Raw genomic sequence first — 20,156 nt, forward strand, 5'->3', positions numbered from 1 at the left:
TTACTGTTAACGCCCTCAGACCCAATTTCAGGCCTTGAGGGCGGGCTGAGGTAATGCACGTACACTAAAGTGTGAAAGCTGAAGTATGCAAGCCTCCAAGGTTCAGGGTTGTGAGTGCTAGCTTGCTAAGATGATGCTCGCTATTTAGCAAATACATTTTTATTTATGTTTCCTAGAAAAATCTAAATCTAAGAATCAAACCCATGATATTGCAAGCAAACACCACATACTGTGGTACCACAGGAGCGAATAAATTATGATACGCACACGCAAAGTAAAGTAATGTTTATAATGAACACTGCAATATTACATTGAAAAAAAGAATTTTCCATTAGGATTTCATGGTGACTTACAACACTGTGCAATGTTTGTTTGAAAAGTGACACGTGAGTAACTGTTTTGTTTCTTTGCTTTCTAAGAGGAAGTGCACTAGGAAGCATAAGGAAGTGCAAGAGGAAGTGTGCCTTGAAGAGCAGATGGACATGAGCATTTCTTCCATCACAAGAGATGTTGTCAGAGTAAATATGTTCAGAATACATTTAAAGCATCCTTTAAGTCCACTGCCATGTGAAGATGAAATCTGATGAGAATTGTATTAATGATGGATGTGGTTTTGTTCGTGATTACTGTTCATGATGTTGTCCTAAGGTTATCAACCACTTTGCAAAAACAGGAGAGCAGTTTGATGATATGTGTCGAAACGTATTTTGTTTATTTATTGTCTTGATTAATGTTGGGGTGGGGAATTTGTAATTTGTAGTTGCTGTTTTAAAGGGGCCACTCTGAAAGCTCATGGCTCTGAAAAGCGAGGTGTGCTATGATTGGCCAGTTAACCAGTGAGTAGTGATTGGTCGAATTCTGCAAGCGTGTGACGGAAATGTAACACATCTTACCATATTTGGAACATCAGGCTCCTCTTTAATTGTACTGACAGGTACACCACCTTACTTGCGTATACATTTGGGCAGTCTTAGTCAAATCACCAAAGACACAGAAAAAAATGATTCGCGCCATATGACCCCTTTAAAATAAAAGTGCGTCACGATGCCACAATGAAACATTGGATGAATGGTTCCACAAAGAACCTTTAACATCCAAAGAACGTTTCTGCTTCCCAGAATGACCTTTGAAGTGGAAGAGGGCTCTTTAGATTATAAAAAGTAAATTGTTCTTATAAGTTCTTTAGGGAACCGAATATGGCTTCTCTGTGGCATCGATACAAGGAACCATTTGTAGGACCATTTTTTAACCATTACTGTGAATACAGTTTATATTCTGTAGTTCAAAGATCTTCTAAAGCAGTCTTCCTAATGCACAGAAACACAGTCAGATACAAACTGAGAGAGAGAAAGTTACCAATGAGGGAAATCCTTAAAGTATACTGAAGTGTTCACTATAGTAAACTGCAGTAAAAATTTTAGGTATTTTAGATTTTTTTACCTTACCCAGAGCCATTGAGAGAGAGAGAGTTCTGCCAACGGAAGTCCAAAACGCTGGAGTGTCACGTGATTCATGGAGCCTTCAGATAGTTACAGGAAGTTATGTTTTCTCTTTAAATGCTTTAGTTCTTTCATTTTTTTATTCATTAAATGGCTTGTGTCTTTAAATGGGTTCAAAATTTACCTCAGTTGGTCTGTTTAGTCGCAGCTCCATGCATTACTAGTAACTTCCGGGAACTGTTGAACCTGTGAAAAATCTGTTCCATTGGAGTCAACGGAGAAGACTTGACTCTCTCTATCAAGGGCTCTGACCTTACCATAGTAAAAATGACAGTATACTACAATTATACATTTATCAATTCAATATAAATTTATCCCCTACAAAAATGAACCATGGTTTTATTACAGCAAAAATTTATAAACCATTCTTTTTGGCTTTATTAATAATATAATAGATAATACTGTAAAATGTGAACAGTTTTTTATTTCCTTTGTTAAAAACACAGTGTTGATGTTGTTGCACAATTCAGACGATTTGTGAAGAAAATCTCATGGCTTTCTATGCTGCTCAAGACGGGTTTACCGCTGGTCTAGATCAGTTAGTAAAGCTGGTGAAGTTGTATAGGGTTAATAGTTTAAACTGACACGTTTGCTGGTTGTGGGCTTTATCATTCTGTATCACTCAGCTCAATAAACATCATTCTCTTTATCAGCTATTGGGTTTTGTTTTAAACCACACAACAGGAAGTGATCGAGGTGAAGTAGTCGCTTGTGTGCACAGTTGTTCACAAACATCACTGAGGCGACTTCTTTTCTCAAATCACCATTTAATGAGTCATTCATGTTGGAAATACACGATGCATTGCAAGATGGACAGCTGTGAGCTCAAAAGACCACATCTGTATTCACAAACACATTTCATTTAGAAGATAAGACACACATGGATTCTTCTCGTGAGCAGCCAGCCGTGTGCAGGCCGTGATGAGAACTTGCTGCATTGATTCTTGGTCGGCTTTTTATTTGACTCATAAAACACGACATTTATTCTTCACAGCATTGAAATAAAGGTCCTGTGACCTTCAGCTGACCTCAAACCTCACAATAAACTGTACAAAAATAGAAGAATCAGTAGAAAAATAAGAGATATGTTTACAGTCCATTCCTTTACGATTGATTTGGATGAACTTTTCGATAAGAAACGCTAATACTCACAACATATATTCAAGTTCTCTGATTCAGACTTTATGGAAAGATAAAATGGGGAATTTTTGGGTAACTTTCACAGAATTGCAAGTACACTCTCCTGGGTTGTTGTTTTGACCAAAGGTTAAGTAAAATCTGAATATTTTTGAGAGTGTATTAAGGAATATGCAGGCTCATGAATATCTTTGGTGTATCTTCTGCATGTCTTACATGTATTCAATTTGTTTTTAATCTCCCAGGTCAGAGGTTGCTGGATATGGTGACTGTGATAGTTTGGTCGGCAGGTTACATGGACATAACGACAACGGTTTGGATTTCAAGGTGGGTCATTCATTTTCTCCTATAGTTCAGCGCAGAGCTATTTCACATCTTTGCTTTAGTTGTAATGGCATTGCCCTGGACATTTTAATCTGAGCTAAGCCAACGTTGAGCCAACGCTGAGCCAACGGTACATTGAGGTCAGTTCAGATAAGACTGCATGCTGGTAAGAACGTATACGTATATACAGTAAAATCTTGACTGCTTCCGTAAAAACCCTTTTCACCAAATTCTCAAAATTTTCTTTGTACATTATTTAAATAATAAGAACAGAATGTTAGTTGAAAGGGAAACACATGCATAATTGCGTATGCGTAATCTTTCATCATCAGGTGGATTTATTTCATTAGTTCTAACTATTTATCTTGATAAGTTGCCATACAATTATGATTATGTTTAATCCTATTTGTTGAGTTGTGTCAACATAAGTCATTTTTTGTGCTCTCTTGGGGTTTATCTTTCTTAATTTTTTTCCTTTATTATAATTTTTTGGTAACATTTAGAAAAAGTTGTATTTCTCAGTAATGCCTGTATAATTTTTGCAAAGGATCTACAAATTGATCAATTTGGGAATTTTATAACACACAATAAAAATATTTAAAAATCTTTTTTTTAATTGTATTGTATCGTATCGTACCGTGAACCCAGTATCGTGTATTGTGTCGTATCGAAAGACCCTGGCTGTCATTGATTTGGTTTTATACACTCACACTGTATAGATCGTTTCATCGAATGCGCGCGTGCCGGACCCCCAGTTAACTTCCGGTTTGTGTTTGGCTAGTGTCTAATAATATAACTATTTTATTTAACCTATGTTAATATTCATTTATATTATCATTTAACCGTATAACAATTGTATATAATTTATATAATGTATATAGTTTTTACACATTTAAAGTGACCGTATGTTACATTGACATCTACTGGTTGAGCTTGGTATTGCAGTCTAAATTCAAAATAAGGGTGGGACAAGTTTAGCCAAGTAAAGGTTCATCTCGGTTTCTTTTGCTTGTCATCAGAAATAATCTACAGGCGCTCTATTGTTTGTGAATGTGAACCGGAAGTTAAGTCGGGGTCACAAAAGTGCGCATGCGTAGTAACGCTTGTTTATGCTGTTAAGATGAAACCGTATACACACTTTACACACAATTCCAGTCAAACTTGAATCCAGCGGGTGTTTTTACCAACAAACACACACACAGAATGAATGTCCTCAGTTTAAGGCACTTGATTGAAACGGGTTATCTGTTCAGCTTTCTGATATTTCTACAAAACATCCTTGGATGGAGAAAAGTATCCAGTCATTTGACTTCGGTTCTTTCTGTATGAGAACAATGCGCATAAATGTCTTTGTTGGCTAATCTATCTGCCCTTTCAACACCGTTTGCAGGTTTAATCTCTTCGAGTCTTCAAGTATGTCTGTCACACACACTCTCTTGTGTAACTGCCTTGACTCATGTGCTCTCTATATCTGGAGCCTGTGTGTGCGTCCATGTTGTTGCAGCCAGTGTTGTGCTTCTGTAGGCCGGGCACATAGCCATGTAAAGCCTAGTTAAAACGTGCCGGCCCATGGGAACCCATCCAAGTTTACCTCACTCTCCCTTCTTATGTCTGATCTTTTATCAACTAGCTTCCCCTTGCAGAGAGCGTATTGGGTTTTCCTCAAATGCAGACTTCTTAAGAAATTATTTTCTTTAGCAATAAGCTCTTACTGGATGCATTTGTTGTTGTTGCTTTTTTGAAAATGTGCTAGTTGCAGGGCAGCCACGGCGAGAAGCTGTGGGTCGGCTGACAGGCGTAGACCGGCTGCACTTGAGCGATGTAATAATTGTTAAAGTTGCCGTCGGCGATGTACGGCGCAGGCTGGTAAAAGCAGGTGACGTTTGCCACGTTTGGAATAACGTTCTGCTCCGCCAGCACGCGCACCGCCAACATGGTGATGAGACTCAGCGCCTGACGTCTTTCGTGGCCCATCAGGCACACCGTACTTTCATTGACGACGCTGTGGAGCGTGGTCAGATACTCGTATTTGCGGTCCTCCAGTCCCACGAAATGATTCTGCAGATAAGACTCGAGTTTGCGTCTCTGTTCCGCCACGTCCGAAAAGTCGATGAAGAACCGAGAGCACATGTAACGCTCCAGAAGCTTCATCTCGCTTTCCGAAGCAGCACGGAAACCCCGCACCAGCAGGTGGCAGTACTTCAGCAATCCTCCGCCCCGGATCTCCTCTGGATTCCGGGTGCAGATCTGTTTCCTTTGCAGGTGGTCCAGGGCGACGGTGAAGTTGCCGTAAACGCTCTCTCCAACGACGGAGGGGTGGAAGGTCTCGGCCATGGGGTTCTCGGAGCACTCGTAGAAAAGCAGAAGAGAGTCCAGGTGGATCTGGAAGGAGTCCACGCTGAACTCGAACTGACGCCGGAGGGAATCAACAAACTTGAGCTCCACGTTCTTCCCGCTGTTGTTTGATAGGGAGATTAAACTCCAGCGGTCGGAGTCGTTGCATACTTTGACCATCTTCTGCACATATGCCTCCTGAGGAAAGAGAGTTGGAGATGTTAACAAAAAAGAATTGGTGAAATAAGGGAAAAACTATGATAGATGAAAATAAAGAACACTGTAAAATATGTGCATTTGTATGGTAGAAGACCTAAAATGTCTTTTTAAAATCACTTTGCACTTGCATTCGTGGCATTTCATTACAATAGAAATAAAAAGTTCAGTTATGAATGCTATCTTCCTCATTTGAATGCATGCACGTTTTGCATACGTCGAGTAGAAGTAGGTGAAAGCAGATCCATGGAAAATAGGTTTACATAAAATCTCTTTGTATTAGAAAGCAACGTTTTTACTACCAGTGCCCTTATCATTATGCAATTTAGGCCTACCACACGCTGTCTAGGGCACGTCTAGATCCACTCAATGTCAGTTTATACAGTCATGGCCTTATGGAAGAAAGCATATGGAATTATATCAATTACGGATTAGTCTGTTGTTTGTGACAGCCCTAACCTTAAGTGAAAGGTGCAGGTGGTGATCAACATTTGCAATATTGGAAGCCAGAACTATTTAGTTACTATATCAGAACTTTAAGCACCAGGGGCCTCGTTTATACAACTTTGCTTAGACTTCGTCCGTAAATGCCCTGTTTTGTGGGTGCGCAACGGCTAGAAATGACGCCCAAGATTACACCAGAAATGAAATGCAAAAACAATGAAATGCACGAGAAAAGATTACCTTTAAAGTCAGTGGAGTTATTTTCTCTTTATTTACGCCTTCAGGTAAGAAATCCAGGAGTGAATCCAGAACGATATCTTTGACGATCTGAAACTCTACTTCTCCTTTTAGATCTGCGCAAAAGATGAGGTCCAGGTCCTTGTAGCCCAACCCGCTGTCCTCGTGGAGAACGTGACTGGCCGCGGAACCGTTCAACCGGACCTCGCGGACGTGAATCTGACGCTCTTCCATACGACACCGCACCGCTTTGACGATATCCCGAGGCTTCATCTCCAAAGTGGGGAAGTTCCACTTGCCGTGAATGGGGATGTATTCGGTGAGGATCGCGTCTAGACGCCTTACCTGCTCCCAGTTGAGGACGCTCAGGTTGGTGCATTCACGGTTATTCAAAGAACCCTCCATGTCGATCGATTAGAGATCGTCTGTTTTGAATGTATTTGGTCTACAGTCTTATATCGCTTTCGCCATGTCGCAAATTTGAGGAACTCGCAGTGATGCCAAATCCGGTGGTGACATAAAATGTCACAATTTCGTCAAATAACGCTAGAAAATATCATTATTCGCAGGAATGAGAGTTTATTTGCGAGTCTGTGCATGTGCGTTGGATGCTGCGCGCCGCTGTCGCGCTTCACCTCTGTGCGTTAAAGCTCGCCAGATGTCCCGTGTGCGCAGTGCGCTTTAGTTCGCGGCGAGGACGGCAGACGTGTTTTCTCACGGCTCTCCGGGGACCGTGAGAATCAGAGTCCCTTGGCTGATGGCTGCATTGTGCGTATTTAGGTCCATTCAAATAGTTTGGAGTGAAGTTAAAGCACGTCTCTCTGAGTACATCGATATCAAATGGCCAAAGACGCAGTCACTCTTCACAACTAAAGTGAGATATCCGCTTGAATTCTTCGCATGTTGTTTTATTTGCTGTAAAACATAAATCAATATTAATGTTGAAAAAAGTTACAAGTACAAAGAAAGTGAAAGACATGCGCAGTCAATTAACACAGACGCGTAATGTGCAGACATAAGTGCACAGAAAATCGTATGCGAATGCAAACGTTTTAAATGAAATAAAATAATATAATATATGTAGTGTTAATGCAATGCCTACCCGTATCCTCACATTGTGAGTTCCGTGTGAAGTGCTGGTAGCTCGTGTTATCTCGGTTGCGCACAGTGAAGTTGCATGAAGATTAACCCGCAAACTAAAGAAGGCGTGACGATAAACTTGAGTGACAGGTGAGCAAACCAATCCGAACAGGCCCTTACTATCTTCAGTTATTTTACACACATCTATACTTTAGGATGTAGTTGAGCAAGGATGGGAATATCTAAAAAAATATGTACAGCATTTGTTTTATTATGTGTTTACAAATGTATCATATATCTGCATTTGTATGTGACTCTGAAAATGGGTAGATGAGGATTAAAACATTTATGTGAAGAAAAATAAAGTTTGCAATGTATAGACCAATGACAAGTTACTAATGCAAAATGTTTTCCTTCTGTCTGTTTCCTGTATAGTAGATAACATCTCAATGCTGCCCTCTAGAGAAAGACATCTGTCATGATGCTTGAGCTCTACATATACACAGGCAAGTACTGTCATTAAAAAATGTTTAAATTCACACTGATAAAGAACTACAAATTTAAAATGTTGTCTGTATTTTCCTCTAAAAATAAAGTTTGTAGCATTAAGGACTGAATTAGTCCGTATTTTTTGCATTAATTTAGAAAATGAAGTGTGTGCGTGTGTGTGTGTGTGTGTGTGTGCGCGTTTGTGTGTGAATGTTTCGCCGTCATTTCAGGTCAGGCTAGATGTCACCTAGAATCTATCAGGAGGAGAGGACATGCGTCATGGTGGTGACAGCCAATAAAGCAGGATTATTCTAGATCACCGCCAACACCATGACTCTCTGGGTGTGTGTGTGTTTAAGAGAGAAAGAGAATGAAAAGGGTGTTTAGAGCCACAATCTAACCAGTGTGTATTTAATAAAATTGCATGATTCATGAAAAACAAACTCAGGTAATATTGATGACAGCGTTTGTTAAGGTAACAAAACACTGATGCATAAAAAATGTATCAAGAACATAACCGGGGCAAAGAAGAATAAAGAAATACAATTTTGAGTAAAACTTTTAAAAAAATGATATAGCAATTCTTAAAGAGACCTGTGGATGTGTGTAATGTGTAATGTGGATCTTGATGCAGCAGTTTTGAACTATGTTTTGACCTCAGTCCCTCATGAGGAACTGTGTGTTCCTCTTACAGGACCCTTCCAACATAATAGATCTGTTTTACTTCCGATGATCTGCTACAAAACAAGTCTTTAGCAGTAGCAATTCGCAACCGCCTTCAGCACCCTCAGCAAAATGATATATATAAATGACATAAGACTTGTTTAGCAACCATTACACACACACACACACACAGTATACAAACTATTCCAAGACTTAACATACAAGAACTTTATTTTATCTTCTTGTATTAACAACAAAGCTGTCATTATAAGCTACTGTGTGAATCAACATCATTGAATTAGATTGAAATGAATATAAACATTTTTGGAGTCGCCCCCTTTAAACAGCAGCCAGTGCCTCACCTGCAAAGACTCGACAGGTTTGTGACAGACCAGATGATTCATGTTGTCCAAAACCATCTGTTCCAATGAGCTTTCAGGACTTGAATGAAAGTTGCCATCTGTAAAACAGAAAATAGTACTTAAATACTTCCGAATACTCATTATATAAATATAATGGAAACTTATTTAATAAAATCTTTAAATCTGCACTGTGAGCACATTTGAAATCTTTTTTTGTCTGTGTGACAAAAGTTCCTTTCTCGTTTATATATCAATAACCTTCAGCACATTTTATTCTGTGTTATGTTGATTTCACACTAAAGATGACGTGAAAACGCCTTGTTAGAAAAACACTGTGTTTAGAAAGTGAATATTCTTGTTTTTCAAAGCTACCTTAAACGGATAGTTCGCCCAAAAATGTAATTCCATCATTTACTCTCCAAATCTGTACGAGTTTGTCTCTACCGCAGAACAACAAAGAAGATATTTTGAAGAATGTTGGTAACAAACCATTGACGTCCATAGTATGAACACAAACCACTGAGACATTCCTCAAAATATCTTATTTCGTGCTCCACAGAAGAATGATTCAGGTTTTGAGGAACATGGGGTTTTTGGCTGAACTGTCCCTTTAAATCAGCAGATGTTTTTAACGAATCACACTCACACATCTTCTGCATTTCTGACGCACATGTCTTGCCTCATCGCAGTCGGCGATTGTTGTGTTGAGGCATTTAGAGATGTTTTGAGGAACTTATGATTTGACTAGATTCGACTTAACAGTGATTGCGTATTCAAATTGTTTTGGAATATGGACTGACCTCTGCCATATGGGGGCTTGTGTGTTTGTGAGGAAGTCTAATGGCTTTGGCAGGTTTGGTAAAATTGCATGTTGCCACCAAATTGTGTTTCCTGGTTGTGTGCGGTTTCACAACACAAGCTCACAAACACACCCTTGCATTCTCTGCACACAAATACACGCACACTCCTGTTCTCACCACACAAACAGATGTGGTTTCTGTAGAAAGCGGCAGGCGAGATTGGGGTTAGATGTTACAGTTTTTACTTTAAAAAATGTTTCCCAGGAATTGGTGGGTTAGGTTTGTTGTCAGGGGTAGGTTGTCGGATAGAACCTGCCATATGTCTACTCTCATGTCATTCCAAAACCTGTATGACGGTGTTTCTTCTGCAGAACACAAAAAGGATATTTTGAAGAACATTGATAACCAAAACAACATTGACCTCCATTGACTTCTGAGACAGAATAGGACAGACGACTCATCATGAGAACACATGTCAATCATTTGTTTAATCTTACCGTAATACATTTTGTGCAACAGTTCAATGAAAGCTGAGCTATGGCTCACATCTGCCCTCTATTGGAAAGATAATTATTTGAAAGACATAGAACAAGAGATGATTCCCAACTCCCTTCGAAGGGCTGAGCCCTTGAAGTGAACTGTTTGAAGGGTATAGGGCTCGGTTGTGAGTTAATACTTCAAATCAACCACCATTCAACAGATATACAGAGATAAAGGAATGAACAGCAGTCAGGAGACGAAGTGATGTTGAATAAAATTGAATAGTCTCAGCTGTGCTTTAATACTCAGTCTCGCTCTGTCCAACTTCATCTGACTAGAAACAGATTCATAGGTGTTATTGACCATGCAAGATTAGGGTATCAAAACATTGTCTCGTGACGTTATTATGAACCTTGAGATGGAGACCGTTGAAGTCTCATATCAGCATTAAAGAGAATACAGCACCCAACAGAAGATTAGACGGCTTAAAAATAAGGACAAAATGTGACAAATAATACGAATAAAATTGAATAATAAAATGATAGAATAAATGAACGAATGTATATGATACATTAATATATGATCAATTAAATGCATTAAATGCATAAAACATATTAAATGTAGAATGGAAATACTAATGAAGGTATAAATAAGTATTTAATAAAATAAAACATGAAACATATGTCAGCTTTTAACCAGATCCTATCAGTTCTATTCATGTAATTTCAAGCAAGTTATTGATCCAACAGACAAATGTAAACACAGTGACATTCATTGCTAGATGTTTTTTTTTTTGATTGCACTTATTCTTTTTGTTGTCCTTGATTAAAGCGTCTGCTAGATGACTAAATGTACATGTAAAACTAACCGTGCAAGCAATCTGTCTGTTTCCAGGGAAATCAGAGTTCAAGGCAATTGTCTCAAATCAGCTTTTTATCTGTCATTTGTCTATAAAACATCCTATGCAGTTAGCTTTATCATACAGTTTTAGCAGACACATCTAATAACAGCAAAATACAAATCACAATTAGTAATTTAACCATTTGTTCCCACTAGGGCTCCCCCAAGCCAGCGGGGCCCTACGCATTTGGGTGGTTTGCGTAGTGGTTAACATACCATATTTTAATATCTTTATACAATGTAGTCTTACTTCAATCATTTTTTACTAGCCTGTCTCTAATTGCTTAATTTTTAAACATCAGATTTCTGTTCTTGCTTCATTTTTAAGCATCTTTGTTTTAGATCTGAAAATATTTCTACAGCTTTAAAACATTTTCAGTGACTGTGGTGTATTTGCTGTATCTGTTGAATATTCCAACAAAATATGTTTTGTGCATGCAAGTGTGGACATGCATTTCAGTAATGTAGTGACTCATGACCTTTGGTGTAATGTGTAATGTCATAATGAGAAATGTGTTAAATGTTCCTGGTGAGAGAATTTGGCGTGTCCATATTTTGAAAGATGATTACTTCCGTGAGATACTGACTTGAAGAGACAGCTAAGTGTTGAAATGCGTTTTAATTACAATTACTGTAAACAGCAATTAAATGCGAGCACACACAATTATACACACACACACATGTATGTATGTCCGTGGGGACAGTTCATAGGCGTGAAGAGTTGTATACTGTACAAACTGTATATTTTATCCCCTTATCCAACCTCTAAACCTAAAGATCCTAGAAAACTTTTTGCATTTCTAGATTTTAAAAATTATCGTTCTGTACAATTTATAAGCTTTTGTGCCCGTGGGGACCTCAATTTTGGTCCCCACAGTGACACAGATCCTCATGAGCTTGTGTGCATTCAGGTCTAGGTCCCCACTAACATATAAAAACCAAGTCCACACACACAGACACACAATTCAGAAATATTTTCAGTTTTTCAAAATTATGTGTTTTGGTAAAATTATCATTTTTGTTTCATTCTGTGCACTACTAACAGTAGTGTCGACAGTATTTCTCACACATTTCTTATAAAAATGGTTTCTTTTGCATTTATTTGCAGAAAATGAAAACTTGGAGGAATAGATAATATGCTCTGTATTTTTCAGACCTCAAATACTGCAAAAAAAAACAAGTTCAGATTAAAGCAATACACCACTAATATTCTTACATGTATTTAAGTTCAAAAACATTTTTATTTATGTGATAACCTTGATTTTAATCACAGTTTTCATGTGTCTAGTCATGTTGTCAGTCTTTCACTTTGCTGTTGGATGACTTTGTCACTCTTGAGGTTTAAATTTTATTGAAATTCAACAGACACTTGACTGAAGAGGACACAATACATCTAGAAATGATGATTAAAAGAACATTTGTATTAGTCTCCCCATTTTTCCATAGCTATATGCATATGTATGTGTGTGTGCTTGTGTATGTGCGGGTGTGTAAAACCAGGCGGATTATGTTAACCAACATCATATGTTTGCATAATCTACATGGTCAAGCATGATATTTTATATCATGCTTTTTGGATAACAGATTGAGCTCTTTGCTTGTAAATAAACACCAAGATTTAAGTCCTTGAAGAAAAGTGATTTCATAGGTGAGAATGTGTTGGTCTGTTTTAATATGTTGAATTTGATTAATATTTATGTTTTGTTAACAAACGTCTTTATCCTGTATTATGTTAGTTTAACAATTATAACGTCTGAGTCTACACAACAGCACATTACTGTACATTCATAATCTTCAAAACATGGTCCAGACACTCCTGTGGCTCATTCATCGGTGTGTTCTGGTCAAGCACACGCATTTCTTACCAGGAAATAAAGAAATTACAATGACACACATTCTGACGGTATTTTTGGTCAGCTAGAATGTGAATCCACCTTCACCCTGGGGCTGTAACTGAAAATCAGTCTGTATTTGACTGCTATTTTGATGTCTGTGTTATAATTATTATTCCGCCTCAGTTCTCATCAAAGATATGTTTAATTTGTTCCTGCAAATTAATTATGTGATTTGAGAACGATTAAACAAAACACTTTACACCCTGTTGGTGTGTGTTCAAACATCAGTTTTGGGTGTGATTTTCCTTGACATGTGTCTGGAGTCTAAAATTATATCAACTGTAAAATCTATTATACATTATTATCTATATTGAAAAAGTAGCGTGCACGTATTATGTCAACATATAAATATACTGATCGCAACTTCTGTTATATTGTATATCTGTAATGTAGATTACATAAATGCATTTGCAAATGTTCAGTTGAAACTCTGCCTGCCAGTTTTATAATTATATCAAAATGTTGTGTATCATTAACTTTAATTTTTTTATCAAATTAAACGGCGTGACTCATGGTAACCCCTCCCTTTCTGTAAAGGGAAGGCAAGGAAACGTTTGCAGACATGATGAAGGGAATATATAAATTGGAAAAGTTCAGAAAGAAATCTCACAGTATCAGAAGAGCTTGATCCAGACTTTAATCCTGCTTCAGCAACAGTTACTGCCATCCGACATCAAGACTGACTTCACACACTTTTTTGCAACAACTGCAAACATGTAAGTTTTTAATCATACAATTGTATTTCACATATTTATTCAGAAGTGCACTGTATATTTTGTGTGTGTATTTATATATTTATAAATATATTACATGTAATTATAACATAAGATATTATTTTTATTTGTGCATTTCTGTATATAACAAAGTTTAATATATATTGATAATAATGTTGATTTGAATTATTTTGTTAAATATAAAAGTATTAGAATATTATAAACATTAATAAAATGTAAGATTTATTTAGTAAATTTAATATAAGGCCAATGCTCTTTCCATAAAGGCATCTGCTAAATGAACAAATGTAAATATAAAGTTGCAGTTCATCACAAACAGTTCCTTTAGCTGAACTGGTAAATTGTTTAAAATGTAATATAATATACAACAGTGCAGTTGCAAAAGGAAGTTTTCAGGTTCTGGAGTTCTGGTTTCTTTGGTTCTGGTTTGTAAATCCAAACTATCTCCGTCTCTTCAAAGGTCCCATAAGAAAAGCATCTGCCTCACTGGCCGTTTCCCATGCATCAAATGCGACGACTGGAAATATCCGTGTGTGAAGCCTGTTTGTAAACAAGATCCATGTATCAAGCCGTGCGTCAAACCGATTTGTGAGCAAGGAGCATGCTTTAAGCCAGGCTGTGACCATAAGCCATGCATTAAACCTGTTTGTGTGCAAAACCCTAAATCATGTTATGATGACCAGCAGAATATGATCCCTGAGTCTGAAGGACGTGGATGTGGAACCGAGGTGCATGGTAAGAGTTGTATTTTTTGGAAACCAATGCAGGATGAGACACGTTTTCAACCCCTAGATAATGAAATCAATCATTTGTTTTCTTTCTTATGTATTTTTTCTCAGACGTGGTCCTGCAGGTGCGTTGTATTGACCTGATGAAATCCAGAAAAGAACCGAATCGCTTGGAGCACCGTGCAAACGGTTACCATAGCGACCACCTCATCGTCCGCAGGGGACAGACTTTTCAGATGTGGATCGAGTTGTCCCGACCTTTCAACCCCAAGTCTGACCAGCTTCTCCTGGAGCTCAGACTCGGTCAGTTGTTTTATCCTCTTGATCAGATTGTGTGTCCTCTCTGGTGTTTGTGTTGGGCTTTCAGATTTCATTTGTTTTTTTTTGCATGTTTTACAGGTGATGTTCCATCGATACGCAACGGCACTCTGGTGATTGTTCCGTTAGTGGATGAGTTGAAGAAAACACAGTGGGGGGCAAAGATTGTCCAACAGGACCATAACCGTGTTAAACTGTGTGTTTACTCTGTATCAACCGCACCCATTGGACGATACAGACTCACCGTAGTGACACGCGGTCCTAAGGGGCGGGCTTCTTCAGCGTACAACCCCTGCAATGACATCTACCTGCTGTTTAACCCGTGGTGTAAAGGTACGTATCCAAATAGAAAAATAAGATGAAAATAATGAGTTATGCTGGATGTATAAAGTTAAAACAATTAAAACTACATTTTACTACCTTATACTCTCTTAAACAAAATTAAGATTTTTTAAATCAAATTTTAACCCTTGTCTGTCGAAGATGACTCTGTGTTTCTGGATGATGATGCTCAGAGGAACGAGTATGTGTTGAACGACACGGGCATCATTTACCATGGTACTAAACACCAGATCAGCTGCAGAAACTGGAACTTTGATCAAGTAAGACACTTTTTTAATCATGTATTTTACAACTTTTATTGCTTTTAAATCAGATCTCAACTCAAATATTTCTTGTGACTTGTTGCATCTACATTTTTCGAGAGGCTTGTTAAAGTTCTGTAAGTTTAAGAACTGTTGCCACAAGTGATAATTGTGTTATTTATAAAATGCTATTTTAGTCAGTAATGTATGTAATATGTGTAAGTAATTGTAAAAGTGTAAGTGTGTAAGTAATATAAAAGTTGATATAAATATACACTGTAAAAAATCCTGTAAAAAATTATATTTTATTATTTTAAATATTCCATATAATTACAAGTTCTTCTTGTTTCCTCTTGTAAATATGCTTTCTTTTTCTGTAATTTGATGGTTTTTGGTTGTCCAAAAAATAGTAAAATGACAGTTTTTAGAAATTATATGTTGAAAATTGAAAAACAACATAGATTTTTGCAAATTCATTTTTTTGTGGTGATTCACATTTGGCGTTTGAGACATAATTCCATAAACCAATACAATTTCATTGCATTTCTTCATTTTTTAACAAGGTGACTAATTTTTCTGTGTGATCAGCTTTCATGTATTTTTAACTTTTAGTCTCGTGGGGGATATTCACCATTTCAGTTCTATGTAACAACGTGTATGCATTTTTTGTACTTTATGTACTTGAAGAAGTTGCAAATTCCCATTAAATCAGGTTAAATACTGTACAACAATATAGACCCTCATGTTTGATCTCAAATGTGATTCTCAGTTCGATGAGGGAATCTTGGATGCGTGTTTGTTTGTGTTGGAGAAAAGTGGAGCTGCGTGTCTGGGATGGGGAGACCCTGTCAACGTGGCCAGAGTTGTGTCTGCTATGGTGAGTCGTGCTTGACTCCCGATCAAAAACCTGACCGGCTCTTCATTTCATCTGAAAGTGGACAGATGGGACACTTTTAACCCTTTTACATCCTTAACCCGATAGGTTAATGCAGACAATGACTGTGGTGTGTTGATGGGCAACTGGTCAAGCTGCTATGAAAGTGGAACGTCTCCAGCCGCCTGGTGTGGAAGCGGTGAAATCCTGCGACAGTATCACAAAACTGTAGGAAAGCCTGTTAAATATGGACAGAGCGTGGCCTTCGCTGGAGTCACTAACACACGTGAGGGCTAAGTGAAGGAGATGATGGTTGTGATGTGGTGTGTTGGTATGACGTGTTTGCATGATGCATTTATATATTTTTCTGTGTTACACTAGTGTTGAGATGTCTTGGCATTCCCGCTCGTCCTGTTACAAACTTCTGCTCCGCTCACGACACAGACGTGTCTATGACAACAGATGTTTACATCGATGAGGACTGTCAACCGATCAAACACCTGAACAAGGATTCAATCTGGTAAGATTCTTGCAGAAGTGAGCAAAAGCATCTTTGCCTTTATATGAAAAATATTCATGTGATGCTGAAGTGGAAAATGATCTGTTTTGGAATTGCGAGACTGTATGTTTTTGATTATTCAAAATTGTGAATCTTTTCAATGTTTTGGAGTGCATGTTCACACTAACAGTTGAAAACCCCTTTTTCTCTGCATGCGTCTATACATCAGACACAGGTCGATGACTGTGACAAACGGTTTATTTAGGTCTCAGATTGCTGAGTCTTTTCTCTTTATAGGAACTTTCACGTGTGGAACGAGTGCTGGATGACTCGGCCTGACCTGCCGTGTGGTTTTGGAGGATGGCAGGTGGTTGATGCCACTCCTCAGGAGACCAGTCAGGGCTTCTTTCGCTGCGGCCCCACCTCTGTCACTGCCGTCCGCAGCGGGCAGGTCTTCCACAAATTCGACACACCCTTCGTCTTTGCCGAGGTATGTAAATTATCTATAAATTCTTATTTTTTTCTATGGCATTATTTGTCAACCATGGGACCAGAGCACACTAGACGGCATCTGCAAACTTCTCATGGGCTTTAAGATGACTTCCAATTATATAGCGCAAGCATTCAAATAAAGTCTAATAAAAACACCTACCATAGAATATTTGATTATATGAGTGATGGATGTTTAAAGATGGATGTGAACAAAGGGGAGGTCTGGGAATCAGATGGTTGAGATCTGCTTTGACTCCAACTCATGAAAATCAATCGATCAATTTATAACAAACGATCAAATATAGCACTACAGATAACTGTGTTCGTGGATGCACAAATCATGAAAATCTCCCAGCGCCCATGCACCCCGGCTTTCACAGCTTTAGAACAACATTCCCCTCGTAGTTCAGCCCCACTTCCCATTCTCTTTTGTTTTATTCCTATAAAAATGTCTCTTTTATCTCTCAGGTGAACAGTGATATTGTTTACTGGCAGAGGACCGCTTGTGGAACCTTTGCTGTGATCCACGTTGACAAGAGCGCTGTGGGTCACTGCATCAGCACCAAAGCCGTGGGCTCGGACAAACGTGTGGAGATCACTAATCTCTACAAACATCCAGAAGGTGACGAGAAAAGATCAATAATGACTTCAATTGTTGTTGATCTAACCAATTCTTGGAGTGTTGGGGCTGAATAGTTTGAATCTGATCTTTTCTTCCACGTTGATCAGGTTCAGAGGAGGAACGTAAAGCTGTGGAAACAGCCGTTCAACACGGATCCAAGCGCTGCCAGTTCCTGCCGCCCTGCGCAGAGGAAGTGGTTTGTGAGATCAGTATGCAGAAGGATCCGCTGTGTGTGGGAAAAGACGCCGTGCTTTCCATCACCCTGAAGAACAAATGCAGCTCTCCTCGGACCGTCACACTCAGCAGTCAAGTGGTGGCCATTTACTACACTGGAGTGCAGAAGACCTTGGTGAAGAAAGACCAGACGTGCATCGAGCTCAAAGCCTGCGAATGTGAGCAAATCAGAGACGTTAAACCAAACCGAAGTTTAGAAATATTATTGAATCAAGTGAACAAAAATCACTCCTACAGGACAAAATACCGTATTATACGTTTGTATTTACGATTAATAGTAAATTGTAGCATACTGTTGTGTAGTATAGTAAATATACAACACTCTGTATAGTATTTTGTCGTTTTTACTATAGTAAACTGATAAACTGCAGTGAATGCTGTCATATGCGTAAATATTTATATATAAGGGAACATTAATTCTGCACAGCAAAATAACCAGAGTCAAATTAACACTCACAGTGTATACATGTATATAATCCACACTCAAAATGTGAATTACAGTTTATACACTGTGAGGGTTGATTTTGATTTTGCTGTGTGTGTTCTCTAGTAAACACTATTGCAGTATTCTTGAGCCATGATTTGAAAGCAATTTATTTTGATGTTTCTTTATAAATGTCTGGCATACACGATAATCAAATTCTACATCAAAGAGATCAGAAATTGCTCTTAGAGTAGATTTTTTGTGTTCTAAATTAAAAAAATTGTTAACTTTAAAAAGGTTTTGCATTGCCATTAATATATTTGTTATTTTCCCTCTATAGCAAAGACTATGTCATGGACTCTGCGGTATGAGGATTATAAGTGTCATATTGTGGATCACTCAAGTTTGATGCTGATGGTCACCGGACAGGTCCTGCAGACCAAACAAATCCTGGCCAAACAGTTCAGATTCAGATTGTGCACACCAGATCTTGTTATTACTGTGAGTTTGAATGCTCTTCATGCCGAGATTTCTTCCCGCTGGTCTTTATTTAGTAATTTTTTCATGTTGTTTTGTTCTAATCTATTTTATTTTTTGATAACGTCGAGGTTATTTCGTGTCAGGTTCATTTTTGCTTAATTTTTGTTGTATTAATACTTTGAATTGGCTTTTATGTTTATGCTAACCTTTGATCTTTTACTGCTTTGATTATTTTATAATATATTTCGCTATATTCCTCAATAAGTTCAATTTTTTTGCCTTTATTTGTTTTCACTTAATCATTTTGTGCCTCATCTTGAAATGTTCCTGTTATTGCTAGGGCAGCTTATCTCATTTTAAAAAAAAATTGTTTATGTCTATATTTTATATGATTTAAATTAACATAACAGTTTTAGTTTAAGTCAACTTAATTAACTATAATTGTATTAAGGATAAGAAAATACATTTTGATTTGCTGATTGTCTAACACATGGAAATATAGAATATAATAATGTGAATAATGTGATGTGACTTGTGTATGTGTGTTTCTCTTTCAGCCTGCATGTGATTGTGTGGTGGGTGTGGAGGTGCTGATCAAAATCACATTCAAGAATCCTCTGTCCTGCCTGTTGAAGAACGTGATCATCCGTATTGAAGGACTGGGACTGAAGCATTGCAGAACTATTAACTATGGGTAAAACACTGAATCATAATCGTTTCCACTCACATGTGAATAACCGGTTCATTCACAGTATATTATTAACTATCTCTCTCTCATTTATTTTGTCTGTTTGTAGAGATATTGCGAGTCTGGCCACAGTGAGTCTGACGGAGTCGTTTGTTCCCAAATGTCAAGGTCCTTGTAAACTTGTGGCATCACTGGACTGTCCTCAGCTGACTCAGGTTCATGGAGCCTGCAACGTTGTTGTTAAAAAGTGAATCAAATGAGTAATCTTAATGGCTTGAAAGCCTTTTATCATGCTTTTCATTACATTAAGTAGCATGTGCTAGTTCTGGTTTATCCAGTAAAATGAAACCGATCAGGGTGGGTGTATTATGGACTTTAAAAAACTCTTTTAATCCAGGTGTCTTTTTTGTATGATGTCATATTTGGGGGATTTCTGGTTACTGACAGACTCCAAATGTTCAATCTATGATCAGCATCAATAAAAGTTTATCGCAGTAATTCAAGTGTTGGTTTGTGATGTCCAAGACAAGCAAAAAGTGTTTACAGCAATATCAATTTTTGTCAAAGAACAATTTTCAAAGCATTACTTATCTTTTAATAGTTCAAATAATCGTATGAA

General features: G+C 37.9%; 2 protein-coding genes across 3 annotated transcripts; one reads left to right on the plus strand and one right to left on the minus strand.

Annotated features, from left to right (window-relative positions):
- Positions 1–2,062: 2,062 nt before the first annotated feature.
- On the minus strand, positions 2,063–7,377 carry tent5ab (terminal nucleotidyltransferase 5Ab). Of its 2 annotated transcripts, none has more exons than XM_056733907.1 (3): positions 7,294–7,377; positions 6,195–7,106; positions 2,063–5,492 (listed from the first exon to the last, which is right to left on the minus strand). In XM_056733907.1, the coding sequence occupies exons 2-3, from the start codon at positions 6,594–6,596 to the stop codon at positions 4,710–4,712; spliced, it is 1,185 nt and encodes a 394-aa protein (XP_056589885.1). In that variant the 5' UTR covers positions 6,597–7,106; positions 7,294–7,377; the 3' UTR covers positions 2,063–4,709. The 2 variants fall into 2 exon arrangements, with proteins under 2 accessions (XP_056589885.1, XP_056589886.1); XM_056733908.1 differs by having other exon boundaries at positions 7,306–7,341.
- Positions 7,378–13,484: 6,107 nt separating this feature from the next.
- Positions 13,485–20,035, plus strand: LOC130409560 (protein-glutamine gamma-glutamyltransferase K-like). Its single transcript, XM_056733601.1, has 14 exons — positions 13,485–13,576; positions 14,055–14,329; positions 14,434–14,625; positions 14,722–14,973; positions 15,124–15,242; positions 15,994–16,101; positions 16,207–16,384; positions 16,480–16,618; positions 16,895–17,087; positions 17,558–17,711; positions 17,819–18,103; positions 18,710–18,870; positions 19,407–19,543; positions 19,647–20,035. Coding segments are annotated over exons 1-14 (2,337 nt in total). The 5' UTR covers positions 13,485–13,574; the 3' UTR covers positions 19,789–20,035.
- Positions 20,036–20,156: the final 121 nt, after the last annotated feature.

Source organism: Triplophysa dalaica, chromosome 20 (genome assembly GCF_015846415.1).
Source record: "Triplophysa dalaica isolate WHDGS20190420 chromosome 20, ASM1584641v1, whole genome shotgun sequence".
NCBI lineage: Eukaryota > Metazoa > Chordata > Actinopteri > Cypriniformes > Nemacheilidae > Triplophysa > Triplophysa dalaica.